Raw genomic sequence first — 24419 nt, 5'->3', positions numbered from 1 at the left:
TTCAGTCACTCTCTGTCCAGTCTGTCCTCTCCGTTTCAGTCAGTGGTACTTATTGCCTGCATGAGTTTAGTCTGTGCATGTTCAGACAATGGAAATGTTGAATTATGCATGTTTCACTTTGAAGAAAAGGAGATTATGAACAAATATTGCAAACCTTTAAAAGTAGGGTTTGAAGGGAGTATTCTGCAGTGTGCCATACTGGCAGACAGATTCAGACTTGATTGATCCCCAAGGGGAAACTTGCTGTCACGTCGCAAAGACTAACATACTGGCAAGACAGAAACAATGGCTGAGTCAAAAAGTGCCAATATGTCACAGTGCTAGATACAGTACGATGCGACAGTGTTAGATAAAGTTATCAATCACCTGTAATCATATCACACTGAATCTTGACTTGATGGCTGATCCAATAAACAGAAACTCATAACTGTTTGGTTTTCTGCATGATCCCAGACGGAGTGCACATGATCTGTGTCATCTGTGGAGATCCTGAACTGGTGCATTTGCATATATGAATTAGACAAAATACAGTGGGTGACAAAAGGGCAGAGAAACTAGCAGCATTTCCATGAGAATCACCAGGTTCACAAACACATCTACATTCTTTAAAAAAAGGGTTCCAAAAGGGTTCTGCAGCTGTCCCCATAGGAGAACCCTGCTTGGTTTTAGGTAGAACCCTTTGTGGAAAGGGATCTACATGGAACCCAAAAGGGTTATATCTGGAACCAAAGGAAAATGCTAAGAATGTATGGGTGAAGGGAATGATAAACATGATAACAGATCATAATCATATTATCTATATATTATAACAGATCAAGCTAGGTAGAGAGATGATGATGGGTGGAGTCCATTTTTTACCAATCTAGTTACATTTCTATCCTATGATCTCATCTATTCAACCAGATTTGATCCCTGTCTTTCTTTTGAAGGCTAAGGTCATTTGGAAGTCTTTGATATTATGCATTCTATGATGTTATGAAAGCTATGACCCCTTATTGATGTAATTTGTGGGGGGGCGACTCAATATTAGGAAGGTGTTCCTACTGTTCGGTATACTCAGTCTATTTGGAAGTAGTTTAGTGACCAAAAAGGGGTTAAATATGTGTACAGAAAAAATCCTGATCTGTCAGATAGAGGACAGACACTTCAAAACAAACGTCCTTTGGGTCTGTTTTGTTTGACTGTTTTTCCATGTACGTTATTTCATGTTTCTATGGTCTATTAGCAGTAAGGCCAGATTCAGTGTTTCATTGGGGATAAATAAAGGGGTCCTAAAATTACAAGTCAAATATCAAATCAAATTGTATTTGTCACATGCGCCGAATACAACAGTGAAATGCTTACTTACAAGCCCTTAACCAACAATGCAGTTAAGAAAATACCTAAAAAATAAAACAATAAATTAAGAAATACAAATCATTAAAGAGCAGCAGTAAATAACAGTAGCGCGGCTATATACAGGGGGTACCGGTACAGAGTCAATGTGTCAATGTGCGGGGGCACTGGTGTCGAGGTAGTTGAGGTAATTATGTACATGCAGGTAGGGTGATTAAAAGTGGCTATGCATAGATGATAACAGAGAGTAGCAGCAGCGTAGGGGGGTGCAAATAGTCTGGGTAGCCATTTGATTAGCTGTTCAGAAGTCTTATGGTTTGGGGGTAGAAGCTGTTTAGAAGCCTCTTGGACCTAGTCTTGGCGCTCTGGTACCGCTTGCCATGCGGTAGCAGAGAGAACAGTCTACGACTAGGGTGGCTGGAGTCTTTGACCATTTTTTTGGCCTTCCTCTGACACCACCTGGTATAGAGGTCCTGGATGGCAGGAAGCTTGGCCCTGGTAATGTACTGAGCCATACGCACTACCCTCTGTAGTGCCTTGCGGTCGGAGGCCGAGCAGTCACCATACCAGGCAGTGATGCAACCCGCCAGGATGCTCTCGATGGTGCAGATGTAAAACCTTTTGAGGATCTGAGGACCCATGCCAAATCTTTTCAGTCTCCTGAGGGGGAATAGGTTTTGTCGTGCCCTCTTCACGACTGTCTTGGTATGCTTGGACCATGTTAGTTTGTTGGTGATGTGGACGCCAAGGAAGTTGAAGCTCTCAACCTGCTCCACTACAGCCTTGTCAATGAGAATGGGGGCATGCTCGGTCCTCCTTTTCCTGTATATATGATCCTTGGTATGAACATCTTAAAACAATTCAATACGTTAGCTTAGCAGAACCCACACCAGGCTTACATGCTGACCACACCACTCGCATTGCAAAATGTTATTCAATCATTGCACCCACACTGCTCGCAAGTGTCAACAAGCATCTACGTAGCCAGGCACTGAAATAGAACTTGGTTCTATTTGTGACGCTTGATGCGCTGAAAGTCCTGTTTCTCCCATCTCTTCATTGGTTTTTGGAGCATATAGCCACGTGGGTGATTGAAAGATGAACTGGGGTCCACACTCCAGTCCAGTTGGTGGTGGTAATGCACCTTAAAGTTGGTTGCCAACCGCCATATAAAGTACAAAGAAGAAGAAGCCTGAAGGAGGAGAGATTACTAGAAACTAACTAGGTTTACCCTTTTATCTGTATATTAATTGTCTGAATAGAGGACCTTGTGCATTTCAGGTAAAATAACAACCCAATGTTTATATCCCAGAACAAAATTGGTTAGCAAGCTAGCCAACTAAATTGCCATAAATGTGTGATGCTTTTCGACATGTCCCCAAATTAATATAGTTGGTTGAGAGTTTGTTTTGATATTTCAGCCTTGATCACGCCTGGTGTGGGTGGACAAAATCAAGACGTGCGCGATGGCGCGCGAGTGGTCTGGTCAGCATATCAGACTCTAGAGGGTTAATTATAAAACATGTTTCCTGGCAGGTATTATCATCATACACGACTGATGAAAGAAACAACTTGTTCATTAAAAACATCAATCAAAAAGGTCACACTTCAAAACAAAGTAAAGCATAACTTACAAATAATCCCTACAATCAATGCTTCTCAAATCCATCGCAAGCTAATTATAAAAGTCAGACAAAACCAAAACACAGAAAGCAGTAGGATTCAGTATGTGTAAACAGCAATCCTAAATAGATAGACCAGATCAGACCAGTTCAGCAGTAGACCTGTGAATGTGTCCAGCTCCGTGATGCACTTCTCACAGCCACCACATGTCCCAGTTCCCTGGGCAGGGCCAGAGCCCAGGAGGCAGACAGGGAGATGTCCCCCGCCTAGAGACTTGCTGGCAGCAAGGGGCCAACACTCCATAGAGAGGTGCATTAAGAGAAAGGGAAGGTGGTGGTACATCACAAAATGTGCTCTCAGTTGGCGGTCTCCGTGCCAGTAATATGACATTGCTGGTGGCGCTAGTCAGTTAGCCAAGCGAATCTGCTGCCTACCCCAAGGGCATGTCCTGAGGGAGTGTGTGTGTGTAAGGTTATTGCCTTGGGACATGACTGATCTGTTGCTGTGGGCACCCCACCCAAAACAGCCTGTTCGCTCTCTCAGCCTAACATCTCTGTCCGTGTACAGAGAAATTGTACCATAATTCGCAGGAGGTTCTGTTGGGTCAGAGATTTGAACCAACATGAAAACTCTGTATAGCCTTTCTTCACAATACAATTTTACAATGCCAACCTACATACAGAGGCGTTTATCAACGTGATGTCATTTTAAAGAAAGAATATTCAAATTGAATTTTCTCAGTGAAAATATGATGAAACCTCTAACAATACAAGAGATTACAGGGGATTTCCTACTGTGTAGCACAGCCACATGTTAGGGCAACTAAATACTAACTCTGGCACATGTTTGGGAAGCTAAATACTACTGCGTAGCCACATACAGATGCTAAATAGTGTTAGAATGACTCTCAAATTTTCCTCCCTTCATTACAATATATTTTTTGACAGAGGAGAAAAATATGTATTTTGTCATCAAGACAAGTGTATTTTTCAGTATGAGCTATATCGATGTATTCCATATGCATCATAACACCGAGTCTCAATCAATAACAATTTCCCTCCTTAAGTATTTGTATCAGGTGACGTAGCTGTCAACATTACAACTTAAGACATTTCAAATCAGAGGACATCTGGAAAAAATAATTCCCTTTAGCAGATTAAACACATAATCCTAATGTTTGTGAACATCTTAATGAAATCAAATGAATTAAACTGTACAATATGATACTCACTGTAACATTTAATTAAAGTTCTATGGATTCCCACCTACTCAAAAGACACAAAAGGAGGAATGCTCATATTTTTATCCCTACGTATCATAATGACATAGATGTAGAGTAGATGGGCGTAGTAATACAGTACATGACCAAAAGTATGTGGACACCTGCTCGTCGAACATCTCATTCCAAAATCATGGGCATTAATATGAAGTTGGTCCCCCCTTTGCTGCTATAACAGCTCCACTCTTTTGGGAATGCTTTCCACTAGATGTTGGAGCATTGCTGTTGGGACAGGATTCCATTCAGCCACAAGGGCATTAGTGAGGTTGAGCACTGATGTTGGGCGATTAGGCCTGGTTCGCAGTCTGTGTTCCAATTCATCCCAAAGGTGTTCGATGGGGTTGAGGTCAGGGCTCTGTGCAGGCCAGTCAAGTTCTTCCACGCCGATCTCAAAGAACCATTTCTGTATGGACCTCACTTTGTGCACGGATGCATTGTCATGCTGAAACAGGAAAGGGTCATCCCCAAACTTTTGCCACAAAGTTGGAAGCACAGAATCGACTAGAATGTCATTGTATGCTGTAGCGTTAAGATTTCCCTTCAATGGAACCATAAAAAAAACAGCCCCAGACCATTTTTCCTCCTCCACCAAACTTTACAGATGGCACTATGCATTCGGGAAGGTAGCGTTCTCCTGGCATCCACCAAACCCAGCTTCGTCCATCGGACTGCCAGATGGTGAAGCGTGATTCATCACAACAAAGAACGCGTTTCCACTGCTCCAGAGTCCAATGATGGCGAGCTTTACACCACTCCAGCTGATGCTTGGTATTGCACATGGTGATCTTAGGCTTGTGTGCGGTTGTTCGACCATGGAAACCCATTTCATGAAGCTCCTGATAAACAGTTATTGTGCTGACGTTGCTGCCAGAAGCAGGTTGGAGCTCGGTAGGGAGTGTTGCAAACGAAAACAGACCATTTTTTATGTGCTACGCTCTTCAGCACTCTGCTGTGTGTTTGTGGCTGAGCCGTTGTTGCTCCTAGACGTTTACATATTTTTTTTTACAATAACAGCACTTACAGTTGACCGGGGCAGCTCTAGCAGGCATACATTTGAAGAACTGATTTGTTGGAAAGGTGGCATCCTATGATGATGCCACATTGAAAGTCACTGAGCTCTTCAGTAAGTCCATTCTACTGCCAATGTTTGTCTATGGAGATCACATGGCTGTGTGCTCGATTTAACACACCTGTCAGCAAACGGTGTGGCGGAAATAGTCTAATCCACTCATTTGAAGGGGTGTCCACATACTTCAAATAACATTTTATTGGTCACATACACACGGTTAGCAGATGTTAATGCGAGTGTAGCGAAATGTATGTGCTTCTAGTTCCGACCATGCAGTATTATCTAACAAGTAATCCAACAATCCCCAACAACTACCTATTACACACAAATCTAAAAGGGGTGAATGAGAATATGTACATGTAGCCTCCCGGGTGGCTCAGTGGTCTAAGGCAGAGATTCAGGGTTCGAGCCCAGGCTCTGTCGCAGACGGCCGCAACCGGGAGGCCCATGGGGTAGCACACAATTGGCCCAGCGTCGTTAGGGAGTGTTTGGCCGGCAGGGATATCCTTGTCTCGTCGCGCACTAGAGACTCCTGTGGTGGGCCGGGCGCAGTGCATGCTGACCAGGTCGCCCGGTGTTTCCTCCGACACATTGTTGCGGCTGGCTTCCGGGTTGAATGTGCATTGTGTCAAGACACAGGTTGGGTTGTGTTTCGGAGGATGCATGGCTCTTAACTTTCGCCTCTCCCGAGTCCGTACGGGAGTTGCAGTGATGAGACAAGACTGTAACTACTACCAATTGGGGAGAAAAAAGGGGTAATAAAAAATGTACATGTAAGTATATGGATGAGCGATGGCTGAGCGGCATAGGCAAGGTGAAATAGATGGTATACATACAGTATATGCATGTGTTATGAGTAATGTATGATATGTAAACATAAAATACAGTATATACAGTGGGGCAAAAAAGTATTTAGTCAGCCACAAATTGTGCAAGTTCTCCCACTTAAAAAGATGAGGCCTGTAATTTTCATCATAGGTACACTTCAACTATGACAGACAAAATGAGAAAAGAAATCTAGAAAATCACATTGTAGGATTTTTAATGAATTTATTTGCAAATTATGGTGGTGATACAGCCCAACAGGATGCTCTGGATTGTGCATCTGTAAAGGTTTGTCAGGATGTTGGATGACAAACCAAATTTCTTCAGCCTCCTGAGGTTGAAGAGGCGCTGTTGCGCCTTCTTCACCACACTATCTGTGCGGGTGGACCATTTGTGTGGGTGGACCATAGGCGGGTTCTTCCTCTGCTGTTTCCTAAAGTTCATGGTTCTCTCCTTTGTTTTGTTGATGTTGATTTCCTGACACCACACTCCGAGTGTCCTCACCTCCTCTCTGTAGGCTGCGTCGTTGTCGTTGGAAATCAAGCCCACTACTGTTGTGTCGTCTGCAAACTTGATGATTGAGTTGGAGGCATGCATGGCCACGCAGTCATGGGTGAACAGGGAGTACAGGAGGGGGCTGAGCACGCACCTTTGTGAGGCCCCAGTGTTGAGGTTCAGCTTAATGATGAGCTTGGAGGGTACTATGGTGTTGAATATTGATCTGTAGTCAATGAACAGCATTCTTACATAGGTATTCCTTTTGTCCAGATGGAATAGGGCAGTGTGCAGTGTGATGGTGATTGTGTTGTCTGTGGACCTGTTGGGGCGGTATGCAAACTAAAGTGGGTCTCGGGTGGCCGGTAAGGTGGAGGTGATATGATCCTTGACTAGTCTCTCAAAGCACTTCATGATGACAGAAGTGAGTGCTACGGGGCGATAGTCATTTAGTTCAGTTATCTTTTCCTTCTTGGGTACAGGAACAATGGTAGCAATCTTGAAGCATGTGGCGACAGCAGACTGGGAAAGGGAGCGAATAAATATGTCCATAAACACATCAGCCAGCTGGTCTGCACATGCTCTGATGACATGGCTGGTGATGCCGTCTGGGCCAGCAGCCTTTTGAAGGTTAAAACGCTTCAAATGTTTTACTCATGTCAGCCACAGAGAGAGGGGAGGTGGCACTATATTATCCTCAAAGCGGGCAAAGAAGGTGTTTAGTTTGTCTGGAAGCTTGATGTCGGTGTCCGTGACATGGCTGGTTTTCTTTTTATAGTCTGTGAATTCCTGTAGACTCTGCCACATACTGTCTGTACATACATCGTGTCTGAGCCATTGAATTGCGACTCCACCTTGTCCCTGTACTGGCATTTCGCTTGTTTGATTGCCTTGCGGAGGGAATAACTACACTGTTTATATTCAGTCATATTCTCAGACTTCTTTCCATGGTTAAATGCGGTGGATCGTGCTCTCAGTTTTGCACGAATGCCGCCATCCATCCACGGTTTCTGGTTAGGATAGGTTTTAATAGTCACAGTGGGTACAACATCTTCAATGCACTTCTTTATCAAATGCACTCACTGAGTCAGCGTATAGGTTGATGTTGTTCTCTGAGGCTGACCGGAACACATTCCAGTGCGTGTGATCAATATATATAGTGTATAAATGTCTGATGACTCGCTACCTTGAAGACATGATAGGCTATTCACTTGCACTCAGTTCGACCCACTCCACACACACACAAGTAATTACCTGTCAAACATTTGATTTGAGTCTCTGGCTGTAAATGAACCGATTAGTATTCCCCAGGGTGGTGCAAGGAGAGAGGGAAGTCTGCTGATTATACCCTACTAAGATATAGACTCCTTACAGCTTATTTTAGTATTACACCATGACAACAAGATGGACAATTATACATATGAACCTAGTCATACATTAAGGCCAAGTCCAGTAATCAGTCAGATGGAAGACAATCAGGACATACATGGGACCTTCATGATAAATATCCTTAGATAGCTCTCTGAAAGTATTTCAACAGTTTGGCTATTCTACTTCCCTTACTCAACTTTGTCACTTCTGTTTTCTCGGTTTTCTACTTGACTTCTATTTCTTCCAAGGAGCAGTGAGTCCCAACCTCCCCGTGTGTCTGAATGAGCTGATTACTGTGTCTAGTCAATCAGATCCATCTGACGAGGCTGGGAGGCCCACAGCCCTAATGAACAAGGCCTAATCGATCTCCGGTGCTGCTGAGAGGATCCACATTAGGGTAATTAGCCTAAGCAAGGGCACAGGAATGAGGCCCGGGAGGAGCGCGTCTGGGCCTGGGTCGGTCTGTAGATTCAAAAACATTATGAAACTCTTAGGAGGCCAATGGATTAAAAAAACATTTTGAAACTCTTAGGAGGCCAATGGAATTTCATGTTATAATTATATTTTTTATTGATTATGTTTTTTGCCTATTATAAATAATTATTTTGATGTGAACTCTTATTGTCCTCCCTAGAGTCGCTGAATATTTGTTTTATCCTTAGCTTGCTTCTGTTCCTGCACCTTGATTGGAAAATGACAATGTTCTTTCTTTTCATTTGCTTTGTGCCTCTCTGTGGCTGGTTCCTGGATGCCTGTTTGTTGCTGCTTCCTGAATGCCTATCTGTGGCCGCTTCCTGGATGCCTGTTTGTTGCTGCTTCCTGAATGCCTATCTGTGGCCGCTTCCTGGATGCCTGTCTGTGGCCGCTTCCTGGATGCCTGTCTGTGGCCGCTTCCTGGATGCCTGTCTGTGGCCGCTTCCTGGATGCCTGTCTGTGGCCGCTTCCTGGATGCCTGTCTCTGAAGGGGTCAGGATGGAAGAGTTGCAGATAAGAACTGACAAGTGTCTTCAGTGACGGGCGACTTAGAGGTCAGGGTGAAGTTGTACCTCTCAGCAAAACTCTGATCTGATAAACCCAGCAGTAGCATTACATTTTAGACACACTCGCACCCCCACTTGCACACATACACCACACACGTACGCAAACACGCAACACACACACACACACACACCACTGCAGGTGATCCATTTTGGCATAATTAATAAACAGTAGATGAGGTTAGAGTAATTCTAGAGTGGAGATTGTTTTGCAGACAGAGTCTTTCTTCATGCTGTGTGGTCTCCAAGCAATTACCTATTAAATATAATAAGTGCTTAATGCATATCTGGAGATGTATAGCGGAAGATTATAACTGCTAGGCAGGTAATTATCTTTGTGAACATGAGTTGTGAATACAGATCACTGTCTCAGTCAGCCAATGGATGGAAAGCCTACCCTCCCCTCTTTCTGGGGCTCTCAATAATACATTTCTATCCTCTGTTTCTCTCAATGTCCCACCTCAAGAGTTCAGGTTGATTGACAACATGACAAAACAAAAACCTTTTTCTACCAGAAGCAGCAGTGGTTTCATATAGTTTGTATGACACTTTACCCTTCACAGATGTAAACGAGGTTAAATTCTGCCTGCAGTATGTCAACTTTTGTCACTCAAAAGATATTTAACTGTTGACATTGTCAAAGAGGATCAGTGCAGTCTTGACATGTCATCCTCTCTCCCTCTCCCCTTCTCTGTGTCTCTCTCCCACTTTATTTCCATCTCTCACTCCGTCTTTGATGCTGAAGGCTCAGAGACACAGGATTTTGAGTTCTTTAAGAATTCTAAAAAAGTATTCAGTTTTGAGATTACATTCAATTGTGATCATCAGCCCAGCAGGGGATAGGAGGGCTGCTTGGTTCAGGGGATATGAGGGCTGCTTGGTTCAGGGGATAGGAGGGCTGCTTGGTTCAGGGGATAGGAGGGCTGCTTGGTTCAGGGGGTAGGAGGGCTGCTTGGTTCAGGGGGTAGGAGGGCTGCTTGGTTCAGGGGGTAGGAGGGCTGCTTGGTTCAGGGGATAGGAGGGCTGCTTGGTTCAGGGGATAGGAGGGATGCTTGGTTCAGGGGATAGGAGGGCGGCTTTGTTCAGGGGATTGGAGGGCTGCTTTGTTCAGGGGATTGGAGGGCTGCTTGGTTCAGGACTAAACTGTAGCAGAGGCGCCAGTCTTCATGGGGTCTAACATAATGAGATCTGAGCTCTGACGTATTAGCTACTTGTTGATGTGTTCTGTGAGACATCTCACATGTGCGATACATGGTAAATGTTTTTTACACATTAAAACATCCCACATGCTGTCAAAACAAAACGATGTTAGGAACAAAACTCTTGTTCTAGTCTTGTCTTAAACTTATACTAAGAGGTGCTTGGAGAAAATTATTGGGGGAGAAAGTAGTTAATCCCAAGCTGTTATCCGCCATTGCCCTGTAGAAACAGGGATTGTTATGAGTATCAGCCATACAAACTGCCCTGGGCATTTTTCTCCAAAGCTGGGCGAGGACACCTAAGATGGGATCTATTGATGTTGCCAGTAACAGGGCAATCTGGCCATAAGCTATAATCAATAGATGGTCTGCTCTAAAAATAGAATGCGATCAACAAGAGACGTACACAGTCGAACTTTGAACAGTAGTATGTTTCACCTCAATCGGCATCTCACAAGATTTAGCTTCTCCCTTTAATTTATCTTCAAGACAAATACTGTAATACATCCACACTCCACATGAACCGCACCACTTTTACGCCCCACCCCATCATCCCTCCATCCATACCTCTTTCTATGATAAATCCGTCTCATGGCTGATAGAGACCTCTAAACCAATATGGGGCCTCTCTGGGGATCTAATAAGATCACAGGGGTTAATAACATTCCACATGGTTACCCACAAGCCCTAAGACTAAATGGTTCAGGGAGCAGGGTTCCACATTGCTAATAATCACTATTTCCCCAGCCAGGACTCCCAGGTATTGAGTTGAGCACACCTCCACCCTCCTCTCTTTTGCCCTCAGAATAGCCCCAATTGGTTGGGTCATGGACTCTACAGGGTGTCGAATGCGTTCCACAGGGATGCTGGCCCATGTTGACTCCAATACTTCCCACAGTTGAGTCAAGTTGGCTGGATGTCCTTTGGGTGGTGGACCATTCTTGATATATCCGGGAAACTGTTCAGAGTGAAAATCCCAGCAGCATTGCAGTTCTTAACACAAACTTACTACCATACCCTATTCAAAGGCACTTCAATCTTTTGTCTTGCCCGTTCACCCTCTAAAATGGCACACACACACACACAATCCATGTCTCAATTGTCTCAAGGCTTAAAAATCCTACTTTAACCTGTCTCCTCCCCTTCATCTACACTGATTGAAGTGGATTTAACAACTTACATCAATAACGGATTATAACTTTCACATTGATTCACCTGGTCAGTCTATGTCATGGAAAGAGTAGGAGTTCCTAATGTTTTATACACTCAGTGTACAGCCATTTTTTTACCAGGAAAGATCCCTTGAGGCTGAAACTTTCATTGCCAGGTAGACCTGGTACATCTGCCTCTTCGAAGCATCAGTGGCAGTTATTTATAGATATAAATCGATGACAGCAGAAACTAGCATCCCAGAAAACATTGGAGACAAAGGGCCCTACTTTAAAGTGATTAGAAGGAGAGCTGTTAGGAGCCCAGTACCGTCACACCGGATGATAAGGTGTGTCAGTCTGATTGTGTTTGATAGAATCAAGAAAATAGGACAAATTCCACTAACAACAGCACTGTCAGCTACACTCATGGTCTCAGTCAGTATGTCTTAAAATACATCCTTTCAAGTAGGAGGGGGCTTAGATGTGCCACTTGCTTTGTGTTGGGATCATTTTTAAATTTTTAGGTCGAAACACATCCAGTCACAAACTGGGGTGATATAATCATACTGGAATCAGAATCAGTAGTACAACAGCATGAGATGTGTATTAAATACTCCAGATTAAGACTCTTCTGTGTTTCTGAGTAGGTTGATCTGTGTTAAAATACAAAGCCCATAACTGTGGTTGCAGCCCACGGGACGCAACAGAAATAGATGCCATTCACACTGCTGTGTTGTTCTCTCTCCTCTTCTCTCTCTTTTTGTATTTCTCTCTCTCCCCTCCTTTTTACACATCTTGAATCATGTAGGCATGGGACAAAAATAAAAGTGAATTATCACTGGATTTACAAAGCAGAAAGCAGTTTGTTTCCCTCCACATGAATACATCTAAGATTATAAAATGAATGCCACATTTGAAACAAATAAACCTGGCTTTGATACAAGGGCTACAACCTATACCGTTACAGAGACCAAATGCTTAATTGAGAGTCTGTGTACAATATGCAACCTGCCCACATTATGTTTGCTATTGTCTGTTTGGGGCCTCCATGACCAACCCTTCAATCCACAACCATACCACCAAAAACCTCTGCCTATCGGGGCCGAAAGTGTGAAACTTACGGAGGTTGTTGGCCCTTGTGTCATAGTTCTGTGCTTGCATGGCGAGGGTGTCCTCCCCCTGGAACTGTTCACCTGGACAACCGACCTGTAACACACTCTGGACAGCCCTGTGTGAGAAAGATAGAAAAAGAGAGAGATTGCCATTTATCCAGATGTAAGAAATAGCCAGACAGACAATGAAAAATATGTCCTATGAAGAACTGTGCATAACGCTTGATTTCAACGCTGCACAGTTGTGTGCACAGGGCACCTAGTTCAAGATGATCACATAATATAAAATATTGCATCTCTGCTTCCATATAAAGCAACATTTTCATTTGATTTTTTTTTATTTAACTGTTTGATTGAGTGAGCGGGTTCCACATTAATTAGAAAAATATAAAACTCAGTGAATAAGTAAGACATTTTCATAAAGAAGACGAATAGGAGCTATTGATTCATTGTTAGAGAAAGGTCTCCAAATAAAGGAATAGCCTGCGCATGTTGCGGAGCGGAGAGCATGTGGCTATCCACTGCAAGAGACACACGCCCCCGCGCTCTCTGCGAATGAATCAGGCAAGCAGCCCACATAGGTGATGACATTATGCAATCTAGACCAATTAATAAACTGTCGATGACAGCTACTTTCTACCCATTGAAGAAGCTTGTATTGTGCGCGTAAAAGTCATTGATTGGTTTATATGTATTATAATGTTAACAAAAAACAAGTCTAGATGATATCCTAGCTTTCTTATTTCAGCGACAACGCTATTAGAATGAGTTAGCCTATCGTAGTTTGCCAATATAAACCTGGCAAGCTTGAGGCTAGAACCCAAGAGTGAAATATTATTGTGGCGCGCGCTCTAGCCTACATGTGAGCACCAAGCAAGCTCCTTGAAAACATGCACAACAAAGAAGATCGCGGCACGCTCAACGGTAGCAGGACCCCAGAAACCCACCTAGTCATATTCTCTCTCTGGGGTCGGTGCGCCTTTTCCAGGCCGAGTTTGGTGAATATCCCAACAAGTGCCATGATAGCCACTACTCCACAGATGATATACACGATTAAATTAGTTTTATCTTTGGTGGGGTCGTGCCGAAGGTCGTTTTTCTTAAACGGGGTTTGACCTGTCATCATCCACACCGGAGTGTCGTAGTTTTTACAGGTGCTCTGATCCAACCGCGAGGTCTTGTAGGAGCAGCAGAACCGAAAGCCACAGGTGCCGCAGCAGTACAGATAATCGCCCGTTTTACAAACGAACGGCGGGTCCCACTGGCCCATCACATCGTAATACCCCCGGCACCTGTCCTCCGTGTGCGGGGGCTCCGAGAAGCTTGCACCCTCGTCCTCCCTGGATCCGTTGCACGTCGTCATCATGACAAAGCCCTCCAGTTGTCCTGGTTCTCCGTCCGCCTTGCAGACCAGCGCCATAACTTTGACCAACAAGTAACCCAGTATAAAGTATTTGCCCCTCATTGTGCTGTCCTTCCACCACTTCCTTTCAGCTTCTCTAGCGCATGGAAGAAGAGACTCGAAGAAGAAGAGCGCACAGTCTTGGTATTATAAAAGTCCAGAAACATATATCCAATTTAGAGAACACTACCATCCGTGTTGGTGAGAGTTTTCACGAATGTTCTCGTCATCCATGAAGGTATAGAAAATCATTCGGTTATTTTTTCAAAATAAAACGTTGAATGTATATAGATATTGTCCTCCTCAGAATTGTTCCTCAGAGCACAATCTCTCTACAGGTGTTCTTAGAAAAGTATCTCCATGACGTTATCAAAACTAGGCTACTTCAATTTTCAAACCCATCAGCGCGGTTGCAGGCATGGGAGTCGGTGGAGATAGAACTGCACAAGCTATTTGAGCGCGGGTGAGCAAATCAGACCTGAGATGGGAGAGAGCATGGTGCGCAAAGCGAGTAGGGGAGGAGGCATTCCGACGAAGAGAGAGAGATTCATGTATTGTTAAACAATGACGGTGAATCTGTGACAGCCCAAAACGCACATGAGGAAATATGGGTCGAGTTGTGCTGCCGAGCAATTCATTTTTTTCTCATAATTTGTGCACGGACAAAATATGGTCACGGATGCAGACATTCCGGTTATGGTAACTTCCAAATGAGATTAGAGAGAGCGTTATAGGGTGGTTGTTTTGCCAGCATGAGTAGCATAGGCTACACATGAAAAAAAATGGGTAGGCTAATTAAATTAAGTTGGGTATATACTTCTACTTCTGAATAATGGTCCACACATACAATGGTGTCGTTCCAAGCACAGTGTCATCATACCCAGAGACGTTTTTATATTCATCACTAAATGCTATTTTCTATGCCTGAAAAAAGTTCTGCCGATGTAGTATTTTTCCTTTAGGAATTCATTCCCTTATATGTAATGCATATTTACCATATGCTATCACATTCCACGCAATGTCTTAAACCTGATTAAAGCTCACCTCATCTTTAAAAAAAATACTGTGCAGAACCATGGATAGGTCTATATTAGGGCAAATTAGCGTCTTTCTGGTCGAGCTGTCCATGGTGCTGAAATTATTTTGCTCAACAAGTCGCGCTGTCCGTGGACCTGATTGCCAACTCCGGAACACTAAACCAGGCTAAATAAGTCGATGGGAGAAACCGACAGAGCTGGGGGAGACAGAAAAGCGTGTGCAAGAGCTAGTTTAGAATTATAATGAAGAAGTTCATACATGCTCTCGTGGTGATTGCCATTGGGATACATGCGGAGAAAGTCAAGATACATCCGCAGATGTAACTACTGCTGCTAAACAAAAATGATGGTTAGTCCTATCTGGGGTCGTGGGACATCCCTACCCTAACCTTAGCCTTAACCCATAGAAGGTCATACCAAGGATAATTTTGCTATTTTATTTAACGTTTTAACTCCTTAAAGTATTACAAATATATTTTTTCAGAAAAAATATTTAGGGCTTTACCGCTATTAGCTCACACAAACGCATTGAATAACACGTGAATGACATGGAACAACTACAAACATCTAAATGAAGTTAGTTCTGAAGTGTCTGTCCTACATCTGAGAGCAGTGGCGATTTTAGCATGTAAATCTTGGTGGGGGAAAAAATAAATGTTTGGGATGTATGCCAGCAAAGCCACTACACAACACAACACTAAACAATACATTAATCGCACTATAACGGTGACAAACGGTGTCCACAAACTGTTAGGGCCTACATAAAGCTGTCCCAACAGCAGTCCCAACACCTTACTACTGCTACACCTGGCTAACAGCGGAGCCTTGTCTGGCACCGAAACAATTCATTCAGCCTCATTTACTGCCTTTTGAAAAACATAGCTGTCTTCAAACTTCGTCAAAGTGAGATTCTCTGGATTTATAGTGATTTCAAGACAACTGGGAACCTGGAGGAAAAAAAAGTTGAATCATGATGACATCAGTGATCTTCAGGTCATAACTCTAGAAAGAGGCCAGAGTTCCCAATTTACAATTCAGAGTTGGATGAAAGTTCAAAACATATTTTCCCAGTCGTAGCTCGTTTTTTCCCGAGATCCCAGTTGTCTTGAACTCAAGTCAGATTTTGCAGTTCTGACTTAACAGTTGTTTTGGGCGCGGCACAAATCATGCTTCATTGACAGCATGGTCAATGTTAAATGTTTATAATTTTAAGCTAGGAATATAGACCCTTAATCTTAGACTTGGGATCACACAGCCATTCCACTGAATAGCAGGCTAATGATTGTTTTGCAATGCTTGCAGTTAGCCACTGATTCATTCCAAACCACTCAATGTTGAATTTGCGATTTCCAACTTGTTGTGTAATGTTTATGTCCAATGGTCAATGAGCACCGATACATTTTATTTATAATTTCTCTTAATTATTTCTCTTCATATGACAAGGATTATATAGGATTTGCCACTAGACTGTCGACTTGATTAATGATGACTGCTAGATATGATTTTGAAAGTATGATGTTGACATGATCAGTCCAATCAAAGCTACTGTATATATAATGTATTTGATGTCATTTTATCTTTGTCCAATGACCTTGAAACTTCTTGAATGGGCACTTCTAATGTAACTCTATGACAGCACCCAAGGGGCTTGAATTTTTGAGCTCTACACTTAGACTAGGCAGTGACGTAGTGTCCCCATGAGTGACAGAACACTGAGGCAATCACGGCACAACGCTCCGTATTTTCTGCTGGCTTTCCACAGCACCACAGAAAGTACTGAGCTAGACTGAAACACCTGCCTTTTGGAGCTGCCTTACTCAAGAAAACAAAAAAGAGACCATGTTTGTATGCGGCTTTATTAAATCAATTATATATATATATATATTACATCGTTTTTGAAAACTGATATGTGACACATACAGTGGGGCTAATAATAATTAATTTTGTCTGTCATAGTTGAAGTGTACCTATGATGAAAATTACAGGCCTCTCATCTTTTTAAGTGGGAGAACTTGCACAATTGGTGGCTGACTAAATAATGTTTTGCCCCACTGTATTAATGTCAAAATAACATGCAAAACAGACAAGCTCCAAAAAATATATAATTATTTAAATTTTTGCTAAAAATGTGGGGCTCAAACAGGTGGAGCTCTGCCCCACGTGCCCTGAATGACGGGTCGCCACTGTCTGAAAGATATAAGAAAGATCAGGAAACATTTTTTACATGTATTTCATGTCTAAACCAGGGGAGGGGTTCTACAAAGCTATATGGAATTGTTTTAAGAATGTCATACAAAGGATCAATTTGCTATTTGATTTAGAATTTTAAGACCCCTTGAAGTATCAACAAATATATATAAAAAAAGGATTTGATTCAACATTTTGTTTGGCCTTACTGCTATGAGCCCATACAAAAGAATTGAATAACAAATTACCTACATGGGACAACAGATAACAACCCCCCCCCCCAAAAAAAAATCAAAAGAAACATCAGGAAATATTTGTTCTGTTTTTATTTTTACGTTTTTTAAAGAAACCATTCTTTTTTTTTATACTTCCATTAATTTGTTCGATTGGTACCGGGGGACCTTCAGACGAGTCTTGTGAGGCCTGTGTGTATCCTAGAGCAAAGAAACATGTACGTGTTCGTACACGAGTCTCACCTTTACACAGAGGGGTCATATTAGTGTTAAGCCCAAACTGTTTGGACGCTACAGACAGAAATCGGCAGATCGGCTGTACCGACTTCAGACGAGTCCCAATACTCTTGTAGGGGTCGTAGAGCTTACCTAACCATTACGCTTACCTAACCACGTTCAACTTCAAGGGGTAGGAACGTCCCAAGGATTCCGGATAGCACCGATCCAAAAGTTATATGCAGCCAGGCACAGATAATAGATAGCTGATGTAGTCGATTTAAGATGAGCGAGGAGTCTTCGGGCTTCATCCAAAATGTGAATGCCATGCTTGTTTAATTATTTAATATGAATTGCATCATTCAAGTCACGAGTGCGTCCCGAAATTGATGGGATTATTGATCCCCTTGCCACTGTCTGGAAGTCACCCTCGTCAGCAACAAGGGGATGTTGTAGACATTTTAGAACTAGGCGGGGCTTCCGGCTTTACGTTTGGTATTCACTGTACGTAACTAGCTACACTGACTAATCTCAAGTCAGTTCATTATTGACAAAATAGGATCAACATCAAGCCATAAGAATACGAACGTTAACCTTTGAGGGACAAGTGAAGCCATGGCTGAAGCCGAGGATATTTTTCTTAGAGCTAAACAGCGGACATTCACTGGACTGACCGAAGGTAGCTAATGTTAGTTAGTTGGCTAGCTATAGTTAGTTAACTGTACAGGCTGGCTAACATCCATCTGTTTTACAATTTTGTATTCCTGACTGGTTAATATAAAGGATACATAGTTACGAATATGCACGTTAAATTAACCCATCGAGTAACCTAACGAGCTAGCTATCTGTGCTACACGTGAACGACTTTCCCGAGACGTGTCATGTTGTTTACAAAAGTTGCTGTTTAGCCTTTTGCCATTTACTCTGCGTTTCCGAGATGAGTTCCAGAACAATACTTTTCATTTGTTCGAATCTGCTCAGCTATAAACTAGCCTTTTCACCTATTCACAGTCCGTAATACTTTCAACTCATGGAATATATCTAGCCCTTGATTCTGAAGATTGATTTACAAATGCCTAACAGTAAGGTTAGCTGTAAATGTGAGTTGCATTATTGCCGTTTACCTTATCATAACCCCAAAACAGGTCTGCCCAAATGCAATGTATGGAAGACTACCTCCTGTCTTTTGTATTTATTTTATAGGCCTATTTTCGGATTGGCTGGTGATAGGAAGTCAGTCACTGTCTATTGTAGACCTTTGACCAGTGAACCGACTAGGCTGAATGGCTCAATTTCTGCCCATGCTTACAGACTGAGGAATTTAATTGTTTAACAACTAATCAGATTCACAGACCGTCTCTTCCTCTCACAGCCTAGCCCATTCATAGACACTAATAGCCCTTGATCATGACACTCAGTTCCATACATTACACATAAGTCATTGTGTAATGACTCCAACACCATCATTAAGTTTGCTGATGACACAACAGTGGTAGGCCTGATCACCGACAATGAAGAGACAGACTATAGGGAGGAGGTCAGAGACCTGACCCTCTGGTGCAAGGACAACAACCTCTCCCTCAACGTGATCAAGACAAAGGAGATGATTGTAGACTACAGGAAAAGGAGAACTGAGCACGCCCCTATTCTCAGCGACGGGGCTGTAGTGGAGCAGGTTGAGAGCTTCAAGTTCCTTGGCGTCCACACCCCCAACAAACTAACATGGTCCAAGCACACCAAGGCATTCGTGATGAGGGCACGACAAAACCTATTCCCCCTCAGGAGGCTGAAAAGATTTGGCATGGGTCCTCACATCCTCAGAAGGTTCTACAGCTGCACCATTGAGAGCATCCTGAGGCATCCTGGGTTTCATCACTGCCTGGTATGGCAACTGCTTGGCCTCTGACCGCAAGGCACTACAGAGGGTAGTGAGTACGGCTCAGTACATCACCGGGGCCTAGCTTCCTGCCATCCAGGACCTATATACCAGGCGGTGTCAGAGGAACGCACAGCAAGCAGTACCGGAGCACCAAGTCTAGGTCCAAGAGGCTTCTAAACAGCTTCTACTCCCAAGCCATAAGACTCCTGAACATCTAATCAAATGGCTACCCAGAATATTTGCATTGCCCCCCCCCCCCCTTTTATGCTGCTGCTACTCTCTGCTGTTATCTATGCATGGTCACTTTAATAACTACCTACATGTATAACATTTGGTTTAGATTTGGACGAAGGCGTCTTCTGTACGGGGGTGTTTTGTTAAGAGCCCAAATGCGCAATCTGAACATTAACGTGTCTCTTGCTGTACGGTTTTGGAAGCATATCTTTCAAATCAGAGATAAATAATAATTAAGAAAAGGTTCAATTGATACACACCTTGATAAAGTTAGGGTTAGCGTTCCCACACTGCCATGTCTCCATGTTACAGCACTTGTTTACGGAAGACAGACAGATGGAAGACAGAGGCGAAAACCTGCACTAATTCGCTATCTAGCGTGCTCGCACACGTGTGTAAGCGTAACTGTGCGGAAAGTGTAGTTCTTACCTCGAGGCACACACAACCATATGGATCTGTGCAAACCTGCTACAGTAAGTGTAACTTTTTAACTTGAAAGATTCTTTCTCGCTGATATGAGAGTTACGTTCTTTAAACTGTATTTCAAGTGATGATTGACGTTTCTAAATGTTAAAACATAGCTTCGGGATTGTAGTTCACATGGTCTCCCCCGGTAAGCAGCGTTTATAGCTGAGCATCCTTGGGATGAGGCAGAATGCCTCGGGTTCTCGAGAGCAACTCACAATTCTCATCTCTCTACAAACTTTTTTTGATTTTCAGCACCACAAACGGATGGTGAAATGGATAGGTTTTTCTCTTCAAATGAGAATTCAACAAAAGTTCCATATTTCATTTAAATAATTTTTTAAAGGCCCTCCACTCTAATCGTGAATTATGATTAGTATTGTTTGAATGCACCGTCTGCCAGATGAGAAATCTCTCAGATTTATGTTTGAAGTGAAGCTCGCTCAGCGCAGCCACACAAAGCTGCGTGTACTTATCGGCTTTCATGGGAGCTTTGGCTACTCTTTTTCAAATCTTTTTTTATTTTTATAGTTCACACAGCAGCGACTCCTGAGACAATCACACTACTGTAAAGCTTGTGTTAACAAAGATACCAGGTTTTTTCTCAGAGAGAGTCAAAGCTAGGCTGGTGTAAAAGCCTTACAAATCATGTATGTCTCATGAGTCAGTAAAAAAGGGAGGGGGGGGGCTTAACCTTTTTACATTTCTAGTTATGGGAGGAAACAGTTTGCGTGCAACCTAGTTAGAATATACATGTTTCTAATTGGTGGTGGAGAGATCAGTGAACTAAGACCAATATTCTCACGGAATGGTATGGATTATTATTTGACCCTGTTGGTCATCTATGAATGTTTGTTCTTCAAGATGTTCAATCTGGCCTTAATGGCCATGTACTCCAATAATCTCCACTCGGCACAGGACAGAAGAGGACTGGCCACCCCTCAGAGCCTGGTTCCTCTCTAGGTTTCTTCCTAAATTCCTGCCTTTCTACGGAGTTGTTCCTAGCCGCCATGCTTCTACGTCTGCATTGCTTGCAGTTTGGGGTTTTAGGGTGGGTTTCTGTATAAGCAATTTGGGACATCTCCTGATGTAAAACAGGCTTTATAAATATATTTGACTGATTGATTGGTATAGAAGACTGATGCAAGTTATATTGAAGAATAAGCCTTAGCAGCATAAGTATTTTTCTGAATTGTAAAAGTTCAAGCCCCAGTCAGGAAAGTTTTCAACCTATGTAATGTACCAAAGCAGCATCCTGTCTTCAGTGATGATGATATGAACATAACCTTAGACTGAAAATTGTAGTTAAAATTTGTTTGTATTTTCTTTACCTTTGATCCTTTCAAATAGCCTGGTACTTCCCATGTCATGATTGTGCATTTATAGCCATAAAGTAAGGCGTCTAATTTGTGTTGTGTTTAATACATCTGATGTTAATGTTAACCTTAGGAGCAGGGAATGTTCCTCATTATTTTCTAAATGAAGATACAAAGAGCAAAGTAAAGGCTCTTGCACTGTTGTTCCCAGTACTGGGATTCTCAGGCTTTCATTTGCCGCACAAGCTTCTCTGGAGGAGAGAATTAACATAAACTCATTTTGGAGAGAAATGCATGAAGAGCATGTTAAACATTGAAGATCCTGATGAACAAGGAAGTCCCGCTGTGTGTGTGTGTGTGTGTGTGTGTGTGTGTGTGTGTGTGTGAGAGAGTGAGTATATTGTAATGTGTGTGTATAAAGCATATAGCTACTTTTTGAGCTGCTGGAACAAAGTGAGTGAAGCAGGCTTTTTCTCCAGACCCAATACCAATACCAGATTCAACTAGTCAAGGGCTTGATGATTAGAACAAAATCCTGCATCCCCAGGGTCAATTTGTAAGAATACTGCTTTTAGGACTAACTTCAGCATGACTTTCATAAATAGAGACACCCGTTGCCAATAAAGTATAGTGCATTCGGAAAGTATTCAGATCCCTTCATTTTTTTTCACATTTGTGTGTAGATTGATGAGGAAAAAAACGATTGAATCCATTTTAGAATAAGGCTGTAACATAATATTTGGAAAAAGTGAAGGGTTCTGAATACTTTCCACTGTATATTGATTCTATATTCTATCCCATGTCCCTGGCATGACTCTCTCCCTTGAACTCCTCCTACCTTCCCAGATGAACAGAAGGAATGGAGAGGCCCGTTCTGCTTCATCCAGGCTGCAGACCCCCAGCTGGGTCTGATGAAGACCTGGAGGGAGGGGGACTGTGACGGGGGAGGGGACGAGTGGACCGATGAGGTCCAGCTGACCCAGCAGGCTGTGGAGGCCGTCAACAAGCTGAGCCCCAGGCCAAAGTTCATGGTGCTGTGTGGGGACCTGGTTCATGCCATGCCAAGTAAGACAATGTTCAAAAGAAACACACCTGAGCCTTAACAGGTGTAAACATAAGGATATTACCTGTATTCGTATGGTAGACATACTATGTGGAAGAGAGCAGTCCAGTCATACTTTGACAATGACGGGATCCTTTTTGTGTACTGTCCTCAACGTGATGCCGCCGTTTGTATTCAGAACGACAACTGGGAGTGGAAGAGTAAAGTCAGATTTTTATAACTAAACCAAGATAGACCACAGCCTGCCGTTTCAAATGGGAACGAATGAGCCTTAGTGGGCCGAACAAGCAATTAGGTAGGCAGAGCCAAGCAGGAGCTAGAGAGATCCTATTGGCGCGTTCTAGCGTTAATTTGCATATTTCCTTTGGGGAACGCTACTCTGTGAAGTGCGCGTGTGCAATAACTCAAATCACCTTTTCACTCCTTCTAAACAATGCAACGGGTAAAGTCTACAAAACTTTGTCCACTCTGTTCGTAACAGATTGTAGTTTTGGGAACAGAGAACTGTATTGCGATCAAATGTTTAATCGATGAGTAAATTAGCAGAATGTCTATCAGTTTCCATCTCGTTCCATCTTCTCCAACTGCCGGCCACTGGGCTTCCTCTTACTACCATATTTTGTATAAATGCTTCACATTTATACATCCGGTGAAATATGTCTCTTTGTTCTATCTGTGCTGTAGTTTTGCTACGGCACATTTCATTGCAGCCGTGTGACCATACGAGTTCAATGTCAAGCAGCGATGTAGATGCACTGTAATTGACATTCTGATAGATCAGTGTGAAGGTCTCTGATATTCCATGAGTCTATAAAGGAAGTGGAATATGACTGTTATATAATGATAAATTGATTCTCCTGATTTAATTTATGCACTCTTGAGAACGTTAGAGGGTTTGGAATCGTTACAGAATGTTCTATGAGATGCAGAAGAATGAGCCGTCTCTTGATACCGGCGGACTTTGTAAACTCCCGCTACAGTCTCTGTGCAATGTTTTATCAAAAATCTATGAATGAAGTGTTTGCCTCTAAGCCATTTTTCACACAATGGTAGATCTAGGGAAATGAATGAGTTTTATCTACTCAAATAGATCTGAGGCTGGCTTAGCACAGCAGAGGTTTGTCAGGCCTTAAGGAAAACTTACCTCCCATTTGTCAGTGTAAGAAAAAAGTGCTAAAACCCCATCCTTTCCTGTGTGATTTTAAAGAGGAGGATAAGTGGGAGAGGTATGACTGAAAGGTGTTAGTTGGAAACAGATGCTGGTGGTGAATGCAATTTCAGTGAGGTGCTATAGCTTGGTGAGTGTTTGACAGCCAGCTGACTAATTTGATAACGGTAAGAGGAATCGGCAGGCTAGACCCACTGCAGAGATAATATTGTTGCGCGCCAAAGTGCTGCTTAACAACAGAACTACCTTTTCATTACAATTAAGGGCCATGGGGGGCCTTGCCTTCCAGGGGTATATCTGTGGAGTCCGTGGCTCTGACGTGCATCTACAGGAGACAGCAGGCGTGTCTGTCCCAGCTGTGCTGAATACAGTGCATTCGGAAAGTATTCAGACCGCTTGACTTTTTCCACATTTTGTTACGTTACAACCTTATTCTAAAATTAATTAAATAGTTTTTTTCCCCCTCAATCTACACACATTACCCAAATAGGGTTGCACATTTTGGGGAATTTTCAGGTGGAAACTTTCCGTGGCAATTAACGGAAATATGCAAATTAATATTAATACTATTTAAATGTATACAGTGTATACAGACCAAGTATTTGATAACCTGCAAAATTGGCAGTGTTTCTTACTTACAAAGCATGTAGAGGTCTGTTATTTTTATCATAGGTAGACTTCAACTGTGAGAGACGGAATCTAAAACAAAAATCCAGAAAAATC

The 24419-nt window shown here is 42.8% G+C and overlaps 2 protein-coding genes across 4 annotated transcripts in view; one reads left to right on the top strand and one right to left on the bottom strand.

Moving 5' to 3' along the window:
* The window catches only part of LOC109898933 (protein shisa-9B-like), a 79916-nt gene extending 65614 nt beyond the window's left edge, over nucleotides 1–14302 (bottom strand). The window contains exons 1-2 of the mRNA XM_020493986.2: nucleotides 13444–14302; nucleotides 12506–12612 (exon numbers count right to left, since the gene is read on the bottom strand). Of these exons, the coding sequence (XP_020349575.2) occupies nucleotides 12506–12612; nucleotides 13444–13961 (625 nt within the window). The 5' untranslated portion in view covers nucleotides 13962–14302. The remainder of the gene's footprint in view (nucleotides 1–12505; nucleotides 12613–13443) is intronic.
* Nucleotides 14303–18035: 3733 nt separating this feature from the next.
* LOC109900011 (calcineurin-like phosphoesterase domain containing 1) overlaps nucleotides 18036–24419 on the top strand; it is a 52790-nt gene continuing 46406 nt past the window's right edge. Inside the window, exons 1-2 of one of the 3 annotated variants that reach the window (XM_020495719.2) lie at nucleotides 18036–18250; nucleotides 22312–22530. In XM_020495719.2, the coding sequence (XP_020351308.1) occupies nucleotides 18187–18250; nucleotides 22312–22530 (283 nt within the window). In that variant the 5' untranslated portion in view covers nucleotides 18036–18186. Of the gene's footprint in view, nucleotides 18251–19808; nucleotides 20158–22311; nucleotides 22531–24419 lie in introns of those variants that run through there. The other 2 variants (XM_031835303.1, XM_031835302.1) reach the window with 2 other exon arrangements.

Source organism: Oncorhynchus kisutch, linkage group LG11, assembly GCF_002021735.2.
Source record: "Oncorhynchus kisutch isolate 150728-3 linkage group LG11, Okis_V2, whole genome shotgun sequence".
Lineage (NCBI taxonomy): Eukaryota > Metazoa > Chordata > Actinopteri > Salmoniformes > Salmonidae > Oncorhynchus > Oncorhynchus kisutch.
Note: the sequence above shows the minus strand (reverse complement) of the source record. Positions and strands in the feature narration are given on the sequence as shown.